The sequence below is a fragment of the Garra rufa genome, chromosome 4, assembly GCF_049309525.1.
Source record: "Garra rufa chromosome 4, GarRuf1.0, whole genome shotgun sequence".
NCBI classification, from domain to species: domain Eukaryota; kingdom Metazoa; phylum Chordata; class Actinopteri; order Cypriniformes; family Cyprinidae; genus Garra; species Garra rufa.
The window spans coordinates 32,636,697-32,656,091 of NC_133364.1; the positions used below are offsets into that span (position 1 = coordinate 32,636,697).

Sequence of the window (19,395 nt, forward strand, 5' to 3'; positions counted from 1 at the left end):
GTACAGATATATTCATATCCACATGATTACCATTACCAATAACTGAAGCAGACCGATTAAATAAATTTTGAAACTGAAAACAGCACAGTCCATCCATAACAGCCTGGTGTCAATTTAAAATTTCTGAATATGTTTTTAGGTTATTTCCAGATCACAGTCATTGTATTGATGGAGCTGATGAATGGTTAACACATTATCTGGCACATCAAACAGGATGTGAGGCTATATTTTCAAGTTTTGATCTACTTAAATGAACCTTTACATCTGGATTGAAATCATGTCTTGATAATAATGAATCAATTTGATTACAGTTCCACCTGATGGTAAACTTTAATAAACATTAGGGCCCGGTTTCACAGACAGGGCTTAGACTAAGCCAGAATTAGGCCATAGTTCAATTAGGACATTTAAATCATTTTTATAAACATGCTTGGAAAAAAAACATTACAGGTGTGCATCTTGAGACAAAACAAAGGCACTGATATATTTTAAGATCAATCAGTGCAATTTTGTTTCAGTTGAAACAGCTCAGACTTACATTTTAGTCTAGGACTAGGCTTAATCCTTGTCTGTGAAACCGGGGGAATATGTATAATTAAGGCTTTTAAGACCATTGTAAACTAGAGAAACACTCGGTTCTCCTCTATATTTTTATATAAAATCTGCTACTGATGTGTCTGGCTCTGTAATTGCTATTTGCAATAATAGTTTCCCTTGTTTCCATTTACAGGCAGTGATTGTTATTTCCTATAGATATGTATATCACCTCCTAAAGGGACATCTGTCTTCATATTGCCCTCAGCCTGAACTGTGAGAGAGAAAGAGAGAATTACTCACTGGAATACATCTATCTCACAAACAAGTCAGCAAAGCAAAGCAAAGAGGAAAAGAGGTTTAAGTCAAACCTTCACACTTCTATATATTTAGTCATGTTACAGTCACAGTGAATTAAATATTACCTTGCATGTGTTCATTCTCCAACTGTTTAGCCAGATCATTTTGGTTCATCCTTCTCAGGATGTCCACCATGACCTTCACAGCTTCTTCTGGTCCAAAACATACTACCATCTTATCTACTGTGTCAAATATATCTGCCTTCTCCATTTCTGACTTTGATATATGTTTATGATACGTATTCATTAAGCGCCAATGAAACTCTTTCAGTTCAGCTTCTACCAGATCCGTCAGTGAGTCCACAAGCAGCTCTTTCACAGATGCCATCATCCTTCACTGACTCACATCTGCGGGTCAAAAAAAAAGAAAAGAAATTATCTTAAGTACTTCCACTCTTAACATGTGGCCATAAGTGAATTATGAAGCTGCTTTCGGTTATGAATTTTTCTAGGACTCTGGAGGGGGATGTTTTCTTCAGAACTTAAACCTGTTAAACCAGAACTATTTAAGAACATGAATAAAACCAGTTTTTCAGACTCAAGATAACAGTAAACCATGTGAAGACTCAATTTCTGTCATCAACAGACCCGCACACGGTTTCCACTTTGGGTTTTAATCTGGTTCTGGTGTTAAAACTGTAGGAAGGTGTAATAGTAGTTTTAAATTTAGATCGGTCTGTTTTGTTTTGTTTTAGTTGCGTTCAGCTCGCCGCCGTGACACAGCTGTTGTCTCGTGAGATCGTCACAACGCATGCTCCCCCCTTTTGATGCAAAGCTCAAGTTCTTGAATACATCACTACTCAAAGACAAAGACTTTAAGGAATATTTTAAAAAGCATATTTGCATATTTGTGTTTGAGCTCAAGGGAAATTCAAAGATTTGTACCATGTGTATTTGCAGTGTTGAGTAATGTATTGCAGACATATATTGATTCTTTGAATGCAGTGTTAATCAGAATCCACTCACTGCTCAAAATACTTGAGTTCTGTTCATTGCTGAGTATTGCTAGCTCACAAATCCTCTCATTATAACAAAGTGTAGATATGGTGTAAATAAGATATTTGATGTGCAGTGTAGAGAGCTTTGTTGATTATAATGAAACTTTTAATCATTATAATGATTGTGAGGAACTGTGAGTGACATCTTTTAAAGATCATTAAGGGAATTTGCAAAAGTGATAATAAATAAATAAAATTGTTCAATAAACAAAAGTTCATATTAAGTGAAATACATTGTCCGAATTGAGATGGCGCAGACACCACGTCACTGTCATGTGTGGCATCAAAGTACCGCGAGAGTGTTTCGAGATCAGCTGCTGGTGCAGTTTCTTCAGAGCGACAGCAGGATTTTAATGCTCACAAATATGTTTTTTTTTAGTTAAAGTTTTTTTTTTTTTTTTTTACCATACCAACATACCTTCACAATTATAACCGCATAATTTATCCAACTGACTCTATAATAGACTATAATTTGCATAAGCAGAAAACAGGAATAAAGCAAGTATTTGCTTTATATGCCAAACATGAAAAAAATGGCACCATCCAATAAAAAGTAGTCAAAATTTTAATGTTGAAGCCTTGCCAACAGAATAAAAAATATTAACAATTATAGCATCATTTTATAGTTAAATGGCCAAAGGATCCTTAATGAGCACATTTTTGTCCAAAAGGTGCTGAGAGGAACTATTTTTTGTATCTATTGTAAAATAGATTTATTAAAGGAAATGAGGGTGAAATATTACAATTCCAATAAAAATACAAACCTGAGTCCAAATTTATGTAGTTAGCATTGCTGCAGGCAAAATTATTTAAAATAATAATAATAATAATAATAATAAAAGATAAAAATGTCCATAAGGTTGCACAAGGATTAAATCATTTCAATCAAACAGTAGTTATATATTCAGCATTTTATATGAACATCTATAAAACATCTCACAACATCATGAATTTAAAACATCCAAATGTTTCTTACAAAACTGCATCGATTCGCTACTGGAGGCCTTCATCCACCCTCCTGAAGCCGACTGAGGGTCACTTTTTATTACAAATGGATGTGCTTTATTCGACTTTTGGACAGTTGAACACTACCACCCACCAAATGCCATTAGAGAGCTTGGAAAGCCAGGTCAATTTTGAATATAAATCAGTTTTTATTCGTCTAAAAGAAGAAAGTCAGATACACCTAGGATGCCTTGAGGATGAGTAAATCATGGGCTAATTCTCATTTTTGGGTGAACTAACCCTTTAAATATTTGGAGGTCTTCCAAAAACTTTCCTTGGAGTTCACTGAAGCTTTCAACAAAGGTTCAGATTACGTGATTACATATTTTATTGTCCATCGTCCATGTGTTGTATAATTGTAAAATGCATTTTGGTTGGGTGTGTTTATCTTTAATGTTGTTTTATTGTACTTTAAATTTCAGGAGGCCAAGTCATTTTTATTAAATGTGTTTCTTTGTAAGTCTGCATATCCACAGTTCTCACTTATTAAATAACATGTAATGTCTGATGGCAAGTCATTCAACATTTTCATTCCTCTATACATTACAGTAAAAAAAAGTAAATATGTACAAAGAAATTTACAAATCTGTATTTTGTTACCATAAATTTTGGTGCAGAATTACACACAGATTTTACTACTGTGGGTATTTTTCCTATTGGTATTGAAAATGGTACTGAATATGTATTTTTTTTTTTAAGGTACAGTATTGAAGTTAGAAGTTCCAGTAAAGTGACAACACTGGACCCAGGATAACCATAAGGATGACAAGTGAAGCCTGGTTGTGTGATCTTGTGTTTGAGATCATTTTTAGTAGAAACAATCCATGAATGTGTTCTTCCTGCTTTTGATATTTCTATTTATTTGTATGGGAAGATAAATGATTTGCTGTAATACTTATAACTGGTGACTTTGAAAGCACTGCAGAAATATGTTTGTCTTCAGAAACAGTTAAACCAAGATCATTTCATAAAAACAAATGAAATCGGGTTGACTACAGTTGCCTTTTGTCTCTAAATAAGACTTTCATTTACTTCAGATAAATGTCCCTAAACTTTCAGCACCTTCAGTTTTTAGCGTTTTAAATCATTATTATAATGCAAAGCTATTATACTTTTCCAGTCTCACAGCTCAGCATTCAAAAGTGAATTATCTTTATGAACACTTTATTTTTCAAATGGAAATTTCCTACATTTCTGAGTTATTTGTATTTCTGTAACTCCATTGCGTTTAACAATTGAAGTAAAATTAAGTAAAACCATGTTAATGAGTAGAAATGTTGCTCTTGATATTTACTGAATGAGTCTGAGTTCATCATTAAGACAAAATATTAGATCAAATTAGATCAGATGCCACAAAGCTGTTGGGTGATAGTCTCTCTTAAAGAGTAGAGTGTACGATAAGAAATACTGTTTGAGAATCATAGACACACTAATAAACAAAGTAAAAACTATATCATAATATGCAGCTTTCTGTGATTTACCTACAAAGGTTTAAATTAAATCATCAAAATGACTTCAGCACAGCATTAGTAGCAGAAGCACAAAGTGACCAATGGCATATAAGACAACACATATATGAAAACTAGAGAAAGATAAAACACTCACCTCAGTGGTTGAAACTGTATTTTTCTGTCTCTAAAGTGTCTTGTTGAACTTTAGAGAAAGTTCTTTCACTTCTACCAGAAAGAGATATGAGAATGAGAACAGTGTCAGTCATCAAAACTTTTATCTGCTTTGTTTTTCAGTCAGTTAAAATTATAGGTTTGTTACAAGTTACAGCTTACAAGTTGCTACAAGTTTGTGCATGAGTTTTGAATGTTGGAAGTGTATCAAGTTTCAGTCCCACATATGTATAGTGTTGTGTAATGTTCGAATTTGTGAGATACAAAACATAATAAAATAGAAATAAAAACACAAGATGTACCAGGTGGATGTGAAAAGGCACTATCATCCTTTAAATTCAGTAGAGATTGTTGAAAAAGTGCTTTAGCAAAAGATCTGAAAATATTTGTTAAATGAGTGAGGCAGGATAAGATTTTAAATATATGATGGAGCTTGATCAGAGAGGGCTTTAAAAACAAACAACATCTTAAACTGCATCTTAGAATAAACCAAAAGCCAGTTAAGGGATATGACTGTATTTTTAGCCAATGTCAACAGCCATGCAAAAGAAGCATTCTGGACTATCTGAAGGCATGAGAGAAGTTTGAGGATCAAGAAAGAGACAATTACAAAATTGCAGAAGGTAATGTACCTTGAGCAATGTTGTAAGTAACGCATTACAAAACTGATAATATTACAATAGCATATTACTTTTTGCTGTAACACGGTAATATAATGCAGTGGTTCCCAGGGGGTGCCAGAGTTTACAGACAGGGCGGGAGCTGATAATGTTTGAGGTAGAGACGTGCGCATGACGGATTTTCCTGCAACATTCTTTCATGCGCCCGCCCACTCCCGCGGAAATATTATCTCGTCCCGCTCCCGACTGTGAGATTCATGTTATGTCCCTCTCCTTCCTGCAAAAGCCTGCATTGAAGTTACCTATATAGATTTTTTTTCAGTACATCGATCTTATTGTTCTTAACTAATCAGCAAGCATCTGCTGCTGTGTGCATGCATGGCAGAATGCGAGCAAACAACACACTTAAAGCTGACATCTCAGTTAATCACAATCTCATTAAACTCTTATAACACAATGAATAAATGCACAATGAATCTTTCACAGTGTCTACACTTCGTGTGTTATAATGAGAGGATTCTTGAGCACACAATTTGCGAATGGTCTCATCATCCAGACCCAAAACAATCACAGTGCCGAGAGCAGCTTCATGCCAGCCTGATGGGAGAGCTCGATGAAGTCCTCCTCATATCGCTCCAACTCACGACCGCCTTGCCACAGTCCCCTGATTGCTGCCTCAGCCCGACTCATCTTAATTCAGGTCCGTCGATCTGTCACAATACTGAATGGTGTGGATGATGATGATGATGATGCCAGGAAAAGCCAGGAAGCGAAAGTATAAACAAAACAAACACTTTAAGAAACAAAAAACAGGCACTTAAACAAAGAACATGTAACGTTATCAAAGGACACTGGGAGTGTGCAGAGACAGACTTTAAATACACAGAAACATGGGTGTGGTTACAACCGAGCAAACCGGGGGAAATACAAACATGGGCAGGACTAAACCAAATGAACCAAGAGGTCCTTTGTCAGCATTATACATGCATATAATACAATTAAAAAATAATCAAATAAATACAAAACAAAACCTTTAACAATATAAATTAAAAAGATGAAACAAATCGACAGTTTAGGATTTTTAAGATAATGGAAAAGTTTGGATATACTGTTGAACCTCTTTTTAAAAAAAATAATAAATAAAGTTTTTTGATGAGTGAATTTGCAGCAGTGAATATGAAATTTTGCAAGTAGTAATAGTAGGCTAATGATAAAATATTCGTTATTTAAATAATTGTATCTTTTTTGATACTGGACGTTGTTCGGCGCATGCGCGGTGGTTTGTTTTGCCGATGTCATAGACACATGGGCAGTAGCGATCTCTGAATATAATACGCATGCGCTGGTTTAAAGGGACAATACTGTATTGTGATGATATTCTAACCTGTGTATTTGTCATGTATCTGGTCTGTCTTCTCATCATGAACTCTTGCACACACATTCTGGACTGCAAACCCCTTAAGCCACTCACACACACAGCCACCTTGCGAAGTCTTATCATTCCCTATGGTTGTTATTCTAAGCGTTTTCCATGTTTCCATGCTCCCTGGCCTTGTTGTTTCCTTAGTTTATTCCTGGTTTGTTTTGTTTGTCTTATTTGTTTTCTTTGTCACTTTGGACTGCCCTTCTGGATTTCGACCCCCCGCCTGTGTTACGGATTACTCTCTGGATTGTCTTTGAGGTTACTGTTTGCCGATATTTTGACCCTGTCTGTTTGACCACGTCTGTTAAATAAATGCTGCGAATGGATCTGAACGTCTCTGACTCCTCCTTGTGACAGAAGACTTCGCCAAACCAGGATCCAGCGGCTTTGTTTCACCTCCAGCATCACAATATGGACCCGCATGAGTCTGTAAGCAAGATGGCCTCCCTTCTAGAGTCTCTTGACAAGATGACCTCCCTTCTAGACTCTGTTCGCAAAATGGCTGCCCTTCCAGAGTCTGCTCTCAAGATGGGCCCCCTTCCACAGCCATGGCACAAGATGGCTACCATCAAATCAGTGACTGCGCCGCCAGAGCGCCCTCCAGTGACTGCGCCACCAGAGCGCCCTCCAGTGACCGCTCGCTCAGAGCCTGCTCTTCCAGAGTCTCCGCTGGAGACGCCCAGCCCTCCTGAATCTCCGCTGGGGTCGTCCAGTTCTCCAGAGCCCGCTCCTCAAGAGCGTCGTCCAGAGCCCGCTTCACAAGAGCGTCGTCCAGAGCCCGCTTCACAAGAGCGTCGTCCAGAGCCCGCTTCACAAGAGCGTCGTCCAGAGCCCGCTCCTCAAGACAGCCTTCCAGAGACTCCGCTGGTTCAGCCCAGCCTTCCAGAGCCTCCGCTGGTTCCGCCCAGCCTTCCAGAGACTCCGCTGGTTCCATCCAGTCGTCCTGAGATTCCTGTCTGCCCGGTTCTGGTCACGGAGCTCATGCATGGACTGTTCCCACCCACCCTCCCTGCTGCTCCAATTCCGCCACCTCTGTCTCCTGACAGTCCCTCTGCTCACCCACATCCCACCTTCGGTGCAGAGGACTTGCCGTGGGACTGCCAGTCTCCATCGGTGTCCAGACTGAAGGACCCCTCACCATCACCTCCAGTCTCAGAGTCCTGGACTCCACCTCGGCCCTCCGACCCTGCGGCTCCACCCCGGCTCTGTGCTCCCTCGTCTCCGTTGTCGGCCGTCGGCCCACCAGCTCCTCCGGGCTCCATCGTCTCTCCGGCTCCGCCCCGGTCAGTCGTCGCCCCACCTTCGCCTCTGGACTCTACTCCTCCGGCTGCGCCTCGTCACTCCGTCCTGCCGGCTCTGTGGACCTCCTCCCTCCCGTGGGCACAGCCTCGATCCTCTGTCACTCCGGCTCCGCTGCGTACCTCCGGACCACCATCTCCGCCGGGGTCGCCAGAGCCTTGGGTTCCGCCTTGGCCCTCCGGATCCTCTGTGTCGCCCAGGACCATCGACTCTCCGGCTCCACCTCCGTCGGTCGGCCCCATGCAGGAGCCAACCCTTCCTTCATCATGGCTTCTCCCTCCGTCGGCTCCGCCTCAGTTCCTGGTTCCAGTACCCCCACATGGACCTGGCCCTCCATCACTCCCCCTGTTACGCCTCCGCTCCACCACCCTTTAGGTTGTATTAGGTGGTTAGAGCGTCTGGAAGCCGCTCCTTGGGGAGGGGCTCTGTCATGTATCTGGTCTGTCTTCTCATCATGAAATCTTGCACACACATTCTGGACTGCAAACCCCTTAAGCCACTCACACACACAGCCACCTTGCGAAGTCTTATCATTCCCTATGGTTGTTATTCTAAGCGTTTTCCATGTTTCCATGCTCCCTGGCCTTGTTGTTTCCTTAGTTTATTCCTGGTTTGTTTTGTTTGTCTTATTTGTTTTCTTTGTCACTTTGGACTGCCCTTCTGGATTTCGACCCCCCGCCTGTGTTACGGATTACTCTCTGGATTGTCTTTGAGGTTACTGTTTGCCGATATTTTGACCCTGTCTGTTTGACCACGTCTGTTAAATAAATGCTGCGAATGGATCTGAACGTCTCTGACTCCTCCTTGTGACAGTATTAGTAGAGATGAATATTACTAAGTAATAATTGATAAATAATAATTTACAAATGTGATGCTTAAGTTGTAATGTGATGCTCTCTACACACATGCAAAATGTTACAATTTTAAAGTTTTAAATTTTAAAGTTTTAAAATAAGTTTTAAAATAAGTTTTAACAAATTTAATGGATTAAACGCATAATGTCTTTGTCAAGTATTATTTTCAGTGAGTGTATATACAACATATTAAAATGAAGGCATTTTATTCAGGTCATATTTATTGTTGAGTGGAAGCAAAAATATGTCATTTTATGTGTCATTTTAATCCTAAAGTTACAATACAATAAGGTATGTAAAATACTTGAAATACCAGTACACATTCAAGGGGAAATGGAAAAATAATAACAGCACCAATAAAAAAAAATATATATATATATCTTCAGATGTCAAAAAAAAAGAGTGTGCTTAATGATATTTTGACTGGTAAGAGTTCCTTCTTTAATGGCTATCAGTGATGCGCGGGTCAATGTATAAACAACCCGAACCTGACCGACGTTTTCAACTACCGCACCTCGGACCGAAAAAAAATAAATCAACTTAATAGGTGTTACGAATGACGACGGAGATGAGGATCCAAATGCAGCTTTTATTAATGAGATCGTGGTCGACAGGCAGGGTCAAAATATCGGCAAACGAAAACAATGAAGACAGTCCAAAGAGTAATCCGTAAAACAGGCGTGGGTCAAAATCCAGAAGGGCAGTCCAAAGTAACAAAGAAAAAACAAACAAACACGGCAAAACTATGACTAGACTAAGACTTGGGAAACAAAAACAAGAATAAACTAAGAAACACAGAAAACTAGGAAACACGGGAACTAGGAAATCAAAGAAAACACTCGGTAGAGTTCGCTAAGGCAAAACAATACTTCGCCGCTTGTGTTTGGCATGGTGCTGCTTAAAATGGGTGACAGACAGGAAGTAACCAGTGAAGCAGCAGAGGGAGCAGCAGCAGTCACTGAGAGGCAAAGGCTCCCTCTGCTGGCCTGGCGTAACATAGCCCCCCCCCCCTCTAGGAGCGACTCCTGGCGCTCAAACAAAATACAAAAACAATAAGTCCAAAATGGTGGGGGGGAGCAAGGTGCAGAGTCAGGGCGGGCAGGGATTTTAGGAACGGCCTTCATAGCCGTGACAGGGCAGACAGGGACAACAGGATCACTATGGAGCAGTGGTGGGCCTGGACCGTGGAGCAAAGGCAGAGAATCCAGCGAGAGCCAGGGCGGTGCAGGTAGAGCAGGGGGCCTTGGTAGAGCAGACAGTCCAGAAGGCCAAGGCGGATCAGGGAGCCTGGGCATCCACGGTAGAGCAAAAAGTTCAGGGGGCCATGGTGGAACAGGGAGCTTGGGTAGCTGTGGCAGGGCAAACAGTTCAGGGGACCATGGCTGATCAGGGAGCTTGGGTAGCCAAAACAGTTCAAGGGGCCATTGCAGAACAGGGAGCTTGGGTAGCCATGGCAGGTCAAACAGTTCAGGGGACCATGGCTGATCAGGGAGCTTGGGTAGCCATGGCAGGTCAAACAGTTCAGGGGACCATGGCTAATCAGGGAGCTTGGGTAGCCATGGCAGAGTGGACAGAAACAAGAATCCCCACAGCAGAGCGGGAAACCACGGAGGTGCAGGGAGAGCAGGAAACTTGACAGTGGTTGAGCGGGCAGTAGATTCAAGTCTGGGCCCCTTCTGAGGATCTGCAGGGGGAGCCGCCTCCTCAGGGGGTTCCGCCATAAACGCCACCTCCATAAGAGGTGTAGGCGCAGCGGACACGTGGACAGAAGAGGCCTCTAGAGCAGACTCGTTGACAGACTCATGGGCAGACGAGGCCTCCGGGACGCAGTGTGCGGCCCACACACTCAAAATGGCAATTGCCATAACCGGTAATGCAGTCGGCAATGGGATCGAGGGCTCTGCGTGGCTTGGGAGCGAGGGCTCTGGACGCTTGGGCGAGGCGTGACTTGGCTCGGAGGGAACAGCTGTGACTTGACTTGGCGTGACAGGAACAGCTGTGACTTGACCTGGCTCGAAGGGAACTGCTGTATCTTGACGTGACCTTGAAAGTGCAGGCTCGGGCATGGCGGCCATCTTGGTCGGAGACACAGGAACGGCAGTCATCCTGGCCGGGAATTCATGAACGGAAGCCATCTTGTGAACGGGCTTTGGGACGGCGGCCATCTTGTGAACAGACTCGGGAAGGTCGGCCATCTTGGGAACTGTCTCTGGAAGGGCGGCCATCTTGTGAACAGGCTCTGGAAGGGCGGCCATCTTGACCGAGAACTCAGGAACGGGAGCCATCTTGTGAATGGGCTTTGGGACGGCGGCCATCTTGTGAACAGACTCGGAAAGGGCAGCCATCTTGGGAACTGTCTCTGGAAGGGCGGCCATCTTGTGAACAGGCTCTGGAAGGGCGGCCATCTTGTGAACTGTCTCTGGAAGGGTGGCCATTTTGTGCTGTGGCTTTAAGCTGGCAGACATCTTGTGCTGAGGCTCTGGGCTAGCAGACATCTTGTGCTGAGGCTTTAAGCTGGCAGACATCTTGTGCTGAGGCTCTGGGCTAGCAGATATCTTGTGCTGTAGCTTTAAGCTAGCAGACATCTTGTGCTGAGGCTCTGGGCTAGCAGACATCTTACACTGTGGCTTTAGATATTTGGCTGTGATTTGCAGCTTGTTCACTGAGTCCTCGGAAGCGACCACAGTGAATGAGGAGCCAGTGACTGACAAAGCGAAGTAAAACAGGCGTGGGTCAAAATCCAGAAGGGCAGTCCAAAGTAACAAAGAAAAAACAAACAAACAAAGACGGCAAAACTATGACTAGACTAAGACTTGGGAAACAAAAACAAGAATAAACTAAGAAACTAAGAAACAGAAAACTAAGAAACACGGGAACTAGGAAATCAAGGAAAACGCTCGGTAGAGTTCGCTAAGGCCAAACAATACTTCGCCGCTTGTGTTTGGCATGGTGCTGCTTACAATATATTTTAATATAATACTATTTTTAAAATAAACGTTTAAAAATAGTGCTAGAAATTGTATAATTAAGGACATTAAACAGACCTAGGCATCTGAAAAGACATAGTGAAATGTGTCTAATAATTCCAAAAAGAAAGAGAAGCATTAGACATAATCAAAATATTCGAGACATTTATTAGGAATACCATTTTCTTAACAATTAAGATGCTGCATGTGTTAATCCAGTCCAATTGAAGTGTGCGTCTCTCCCCTGACTTTCCCAACAAAAAGCTGTTTTCACTCATGTGACTGTTTATGTTGAAATATCAGCAAAACAAAGCACCGCGCATGCGTGTTACAACGTCCAGTACGTATTGGGCCTGATCCAGCTACGTCATCGCGATACAGGCTGCAGCAAGGACTGACTCAAACGAACATGAACCAAAAGGGGGAAACAAGGACTAAACCATTTAGACTGGAAACATAGGGGAAAAAACACTGTGAAGACAAGACTGATAATCCTAACAGTTCCCTGCAGATTTTTTTTAAAATTTATTTCTATAACCTAAAAAGAACCTTCCCAGAACGTTCCCTGCAGGTTATTTTTAGAATTTTTTTTTTTTTTTTTTTACATACAGAGAACGTTCCCAGAAGGAACCACTTAAAGAACCATGAAAATGTGACATGTCCATTTACAACAGCATCATGTATCTCCTACTGAAGCTGTCTTGAATGATTTGGTAAATGCTGTTAACGACACAAACATTTTTGTCAGTGCCACAGCTAAAGCCTAGTTCAGACTGCATGATTTTAGCCCCGATTTTGACTCGCCGACAGGTTTTGAGAAATCGCCGACAAATGCCCGAAATCACAGGCAAATCGGTGCCTGATAACGTGAGAGACAATCACACAGTGTGAACTATCGCCGACGTCTGGACCTGTCGGCGATTCAAAATCATGCCGTGTGAAAGGTGATCTGACTGAACATAACGTCGGCGATTACCTACAGCCAATGAGACAGCAACATCCAGGCCAGTGGGAAGTTGGGGGAGGAGTTACGAAGGTATTAGACCACAATAGCAACAAGCATAGTTTCACTTCTTTTCTTTTCGCTGCAAATGAGTGCACATGCATTTTGTATGACAAGCTTCTTGCGGGCTACCATTTTTTTTTATAATAATCCCAGTCTCACGTGAGAACTTGCACGCCTGACCTCGCGTTGTTTCAATGTCACTTCTCGCGTGTGTTTGGTTGTGAGACGTAGTTTGCGGACCGGGACAAAGTTGTCGGTGATTCTTCCTATTGTAAAGTCATGCAGTGTGAAACCCCCTGTCGCCGATCCATCGTGCAGTGTGAAAACATCTGTGACACGATTGCTTTGAAAATCGTGCAGTCTGAACTCAGCATAAAGGTGAGGACTTGTCTTCGAATAAACAAAGAAAAACATATTTGGAAAAAACATTTCCTGTGGTAAAGTCAGTGCAGTATGTGTTGGAGCCTGGGCGCACAGTCGTTTATGTCCCAATACTTCAGATGATCCAGGAAATATTTAAACATACTGACATTCTTGACCAAATAAAGGAAACAAAGGCATCACAAGAAGGTCATTATATGAGCTATAAAGATAGCAAGTATTTCCAGGAGAATATTTAGTTGCCATCTTCAGAACTGTCACTTACTTGGCTAGGTCAAATAATGAAGGAGTTGCCCATCTTGGACACCGTCTTGCAAATTACACCTTTCTAGTGATCAAACTTTGGTAAACTTTTAGTATGTTATTAGGGCCACCTGCTACTACAAAAAAAAAAAAAATGATGAAAAACCTTTTGTTAGATTTTTTTTAGGATTAGGTGGATTATTTTTTTTATATGTGCAGCCATCTACAAAGATATTCCAAGACTTCAAAAACTGTCAAAGCTGGGAATCGAACCTGGGTCTCTGGCGCAAGAGCCTTAATTTCTACCAATGAGTGGTAAAAAAGCAGTGAGACGCTTAGTCAAAAAGTTTACTACGCAAAAAGGGAAAAACAGAACACAAATCCTTTCTTAAAGACAATCTAAAACTTATTGTCGCATCTAAACCAACAACATGCTTATTAGATCCTGTACCCACTAAATTACTAAAAGAGTTGTTTCCTGTAGCAGAAGTACCGCTTATTAATATTGTTAACTCATCGTTATCTTTAGGTCATGTCCCAAAACCATTCAAACTAGCGGTTATTAAGCCTTTTAGAAACCACAGCTAGACCCAAGTGAATTGGCAAATTACAGACCCATTTCTAATCTTCCATTTATGTCTAAAATTTTAGAAAAAGTTGTGTCTGCTCAATTGTGCTCCTTCTTGCAAAATAATAATCTCTTTGAAGAACTTCTCTTTTGCACTTGTAAAAATCACAAATGACTTGCTACTTGCGTCAGATCAAGGCTGCATCTCATTGCTAGTTTTACTTGATCTTAGTGCTTCATTCGACACTATAGATCATGACATACTCATAGATCGATTACAAAGCTATACAGGTATTCAAGGGCAGGCTTTAAGATGGTTCAGATCATACCTGTCCGATCGCTACCACTTTGTTTATTTAAATGGGGAGTCATCGCAGCTAGTGATGGGAAGTTCGGATCATTTTACCGACTCGGATCTTTGAGTCTCGTTCAGCAAAATGAACGAATCTTTTTTCGAGTCATTTCGTTCATTTTAGCAAAAGGCCATTAAAATGTTATGTGATACTTCCCTAACACATCTATATACACAAACGTGAATCACACTACAAACAAGACAATACTATAATGCTATAAGAACAATAAAATAGTTATATATTACTTAGCCTACCTGGGTCTTTAGTCTAGCTCACCTCACCTCTGATCTGACAAGTCGTCGGGTTTAAGTCTCGTTGTCGGTTCAACACATTACCGCTCCCTGACGTTAACCAATGCAGCCTGAGCCGGAAAGAGAAAAGATTAGTTCACCTCTCGAGTCCTCCGAGTGCTTTCGTTCTTTTGTCACGTGACTGCTCCCTAACGTTAACCAATGCAGTCTGAGCCGGAAAAAGAAAAGATTAGTTCATTTCTCGAGTCCTCCGAGTCCTTTCGTTCTTTTGTCACGTGACCTTATCCCGCATCAGTATCTTAGTTAGTAATACTAATGTAAAGATGAATAGGCTTAATAAGTAAAGAAATAAAAAAAGGTGTGCCCATTTCTGTCACTGTGATTGTTTCTGGTTTTTGAGGATCTGTGATGTAGTTCATAAATAAACAAACCCCTTCTATATTTTTTTTATTTGTCCTTTTACTGTCTTCAGAACAATGAACTGTATAATAAAATAATCCAAGCCTACAAATACAAAGTAGCTACTTATATCTTGTTTGTTTGTTTTTATTCCAATTTTCAAATTGCTTGTATAATAATTGTTTTTCTTAGGCAGAACTGACTTTTTTTTTTATTTGCATATAAAATTTTTTTCAAAAAGAACATAATGTCAAAGTAAAAGAAAACAACATCTTGGAAAATAAATGTTGGGTAAAAATATTAAGGTTATGATAACAACAAATTGTCAAGTTGTAATTGAAATAAAATTGGAGAATTAAAGTGATTTATTTAGAATTATAATGTGCTTGGATCACACAAGGTTTAAACCAATGGTTCAGCTGAAGGACAACTGTCCATCAAGGTTGTCACCAAGGGAACTGTCACGAATTGAGTCGTCCTGTCATCATAAACTCTTGCACTACACATCATGGACTTCATTCCCCACAAGCCACTGCACTAATCACTGCATTCACCTGCTCCTTGTTTCTCACTGCACTGATTACCGCTCACACCTGCACCTCATTTCTAGGACTGCATATAAACCACTCTCACACCTAGCTCTTGGTGAAGTCTTGTATTGCCAGCACGAATTCAACAGTACAGATCATGCGTCTCAAACAAGGTGAGCAGTCTGTTAAGGAGTAGGCAATGGACTTTATTGAATTGGCAAATCAGTCTACTATGGATGAGGCATGCCTGATGATTTTCTTCCGTGGAGGACTCTTAGAGCCATTGGCTTCACTCATGCCCATGTTTGCACCTAACTGGACTTTACAAATTTACATTGACATTGCTCTGCAAATGAGTGGCTCTCCTTTTACTGTGGGAATCAAAGAAGAGGACAACAATGTTCCCACAGTAAACTCCAGCTCAGAGCCACTACGCAAGATGGCTGCCACGCCAGAGTCTGCACACACGATGGCCGCCAATGTTCCTGAGTTCCCGGCCACGATGGCCGCCGTTCCTGAGTCCCCGGCCAAGATGGCCACCGTTTCTGAGTTCCCGGCCAAGATGGCCGCCAAGCCTGATTCCCCGGCCAAGATGGCTCCGTCCAGCCTCCCAGAGTCTCCGCTGGTGCCGCCCGGCCTCCCAGAGTCTCCGCTGGTGCCGCCCGGCCTCCCAGAGTCTCCGCTGGTTCCGCCCGGCCTCCCAGAGTCTCCGCTGGTTCTGCCCGGCCTCCCAGAGCCTCCGCTGGTTCCGCCCAGCCTCCCATAGCCTCCGCCAGAGCCTCCGCTGGTTCTGCCCAGCCTTCCAGAGCCTCCGCTGGTTCCGTCCAATCGTCCAGAGCCTATGCTGGTTCCGCCCAGCCTTCCTGAGATTCCTGTCTGCCCTGTTCTGGCCACGGAGGCCATGTATGGACTGTCTAATTTCCCACCCTGTCTCCTGACAGTCCCTCGGCTCACCTTCAACCCACCTTCAGTGCAGAGGAGTTGCCGTGGGTCTGCCAGTCTCCATCGGTGTCCTGGCTGGAGGATCCCTCACCATCGCCTCCAGCCTCAGAGTCCTGGACTCCGCCTCAGCCCTCCGACCCTGCGGCTCCACCCCGGCTCTCTGCTCCCCTGTCTCCGCTGTCGGCCGTCGGTCCACCAGCTCCACCGGGCTCCATCGTCCCTCCGGCTCCGCCCTGGTCGGTCGTCGCCCCACCTTCACCTCTGTACTCTACTCCTCTAATCCTGCAGAATTAGGGCTTTAAGGAATACTCGCATCTTCTCGACCCATCATACAGTCTACCTAGCAGAAAAACATTATCAAAAACTGTAATGCCTAGGCTGTATGACAAGTTAAGAAGTGACATTATGGAAAAAATCAGGAATGTCTCTGCTGTGTGTCTCACAAAAGACTGCTGGACGTCTATTACAACAACCAGCTACATGAGTGTGACATGTCATTTCACTGAGGACTTTCAGATGACCTCGTATCTTCTGGACTGCTTTCATTTCAGTGACAGACACACTGCTGCTCACCTGGCAAGGGAGCTGACAAGGGTCACAGATGAATGGGGGTTGCGTGACAAAATTGTAGCCTGTGTCTCAGACAATGCCAGCAACATTGTTTCAGCCGTGAGAGATCATCTTCACTGGGACCACATATCTTGTTTTGCACATATGTAGAACCTAATTGTCAAAGCTGCACTAAAGGAGGTACAACATATAGTGCAGAAGGTCAAGGCAATTGTGGAATACTTTCACAGAAGTACAGTTGCTTCAGAGAAACTCGGGGCCACACAAAAACAGATGGGTCAAGAGCCATTGCGGTTAAAACAGGATGTGGCTACAAGGTGGAATTCAACATATTACATGTTGAAAAGATTTACTGAAGTAAAAGATCCAATAATCTCCACACTGGCACTAATTAATCCATCTCTGCCAACCTTGTTACCAGAAGAATTGGAAATTTCCAGAGAAATTTTGGAAATTATTAAACCATTTGCGGAGGTCACCACTGAAGTGAGTGCAGAAAAGTAAGTAATTCAACATTTTTAAAAAATATTATTATTCATTTTAAAACCACCATTTTAACCCCTGTCTCTTAATGATCCATGCTTCTCTGTAACCTCAATTTTAACAGAGAATTATGTGCAGCACTGATTTTGTTATAATTAATTTAATTAATATAATTAATTTATAATTATAATTATATAATTAATTAAATTATAAACCATTTTTAATTTAATTTTTAATATAGGTTTGTGACTGTCTCCAAAGTCATTTTGATGACAAGAGGTCTTCAGAGGATTGTTGCCCGATTTCAAAGAAATCCTTCAAAGTTTGACCCTGTCAAAAAGCTTGTGGATTCTCTGATGTCAGAAATTACTAAAAGGTTTGCCAGAGTAGAACACCATGAGAAGCTTGCTGATGCTACTTGCCTGGACCCAAAGTTCAAGAAGCAAGCTTTTGTCAGTCACCAGGCAGCAGAAGACACAGTGAAAAGGGTTACAGCAGCTGCAGCAGCTATTAACCCAGTTCAACATGAGGAGGAGGATACTTCAGAATCTGCTGCAAGTGCCAGTGCAGGGGCCATGTTTTGGGAGGATTTCGATGAGAGGGTAGCAAGCTTGAGACCTTCGGCAGCCTCTTCCAAAACATCAGATTCTATGATGGAAATGCGGGCCTACCTTGCAGAGCCACTCTTACACCGCACATCAGACACCCTGGCCCGGTGGAAGAAATTATCTCCTGTATACAAAACCCTTTCAGAGGTCATGAAGGCAAGACTTTGCATTGTGGCCACATCTGTGCCATCTGAAAGAATTTTTTCAAAAACTGGGCAGATTATCTCTGAGAGAAGAAACAGACTTAGCCCATCCAAGGTCCGGGAGCTTGTTTTTTTGAACGCAAACATGCCTTAAAGCAAGTTCTGAAAATATAGCCACAGTGTGTTATTTATTTTAAGTTATTTTTTTATTTCCTAAACTTGCTAATTGTGCAATATTTTGTTTGTCATATTGTGATTTTAATGTTAATATAATAATTTTCAATTTACATGTTACCCCTTGGTAATATTATTAGGAAATATGGGATTAGTTTCCATTGTAATGCTGATGATACTCAACTATATATTTCAACAAGACCAGATGAAACTTATAACTTAGCAAAGTTAACAGAGTGTGTTAAAAATGTGAAAGAATGGATGACCAATAATTTTCTACTATTAAATTCAGATAAGACCGAGATATTACTTATTGGACCAAAAAACAGTACACTGAATCTCTTAAACTGCAATTTGCAACTAGACGGATGTACTGTTATTTCCTCTACAGTCAAAAATCTGGGTGTTATATTAGACAGCAACCTGTCTTTTGAAAATCATATTTCTCATGTTACAAAAACTGCATTCTTCCATCTTAGAAACATTGCTAAGGTACGGAACATGTTACCTGTCTCTGATGTAGAAAAGTAAGTTCATGCATTCATGACGTCTAGACTGGACTATTGTAATGCACTACTAGGTGGTTGTCCTTCTTCTTCAATGAATAAGCTACAGGTAGTCCAAAATGCAGCCGCTAGACTCCTTACCAGATCAAGAAAATATGATCATATTACCCCAATTTTACGGTCTCTACACTGGCTACCTATTAGGTCCCGTATCACTTACAAAATATTACTTCTTACCTATAAGGCCCTTAATGGTTTAGCTCCTGCATACCTAACTAGTCTCCTACTACGCTACAATCCCTCACGCTCCCTAAGGTGGCAAAACTCTCGACTTTTAGTAGTACCTCGGATAACAAAGTCCACTAAAGGAGGGAGAGCCTTTTCACATTTGGCTCCCAAACTCTGGAATAGCCTCCCTGATAACGTTCGGGGTTCAGACACACTCTGTATGTTTAAATCTAGATTAAAGACTCATCTCTTTAGCCAAGCATTCACATAATTTATCTCATAACGTTGTACTTCAGTTACATCTGATCAAATGCACATCAACATTCTTCA

General features: G+C 41.7%; 2 protein-coding genes across 2 annotated transcripts in view; one reads left to right on the top strand and one right to left on the bottom strand.

Annotated features, from left to right (window-relative positions):
- Positions 1-4,619, bottom strand: part of LOC141333827 (NACHT, LRR and PYD domains-containing protein 3-like) — a 54,735-nt gene extending 50,116 nt beyond the window's left edge. Inside the window, exons 1-3 of the mRNA XM_073838976.1 lie at positions 4,502-4,619; positions 960-1,241; positions 767-808 (exon numbers count right to left, since the gene is read on the bottom strand). Of these exons, the coding sequence (XP_073695077.1) occupies positions 767-808; positions 960-1,224 (307 nt within the window). The 5' untranslated portion in view covers positions 1,225-1,241; positions 4,502-4,619. The remainder of the gene's footprint in view (positions 1-766; positions 809-959; positions 1,242-4,501) is intronic.
- Positions 1-19,395, top strand: part of LOC141333833 (uncharacterized) — a 376,082-nt gene that overhangs the window by 200,440 nt on the left and 156,247 nt on the right. The gene's annotated exons all lie outside the window — the stretch shown is intronic.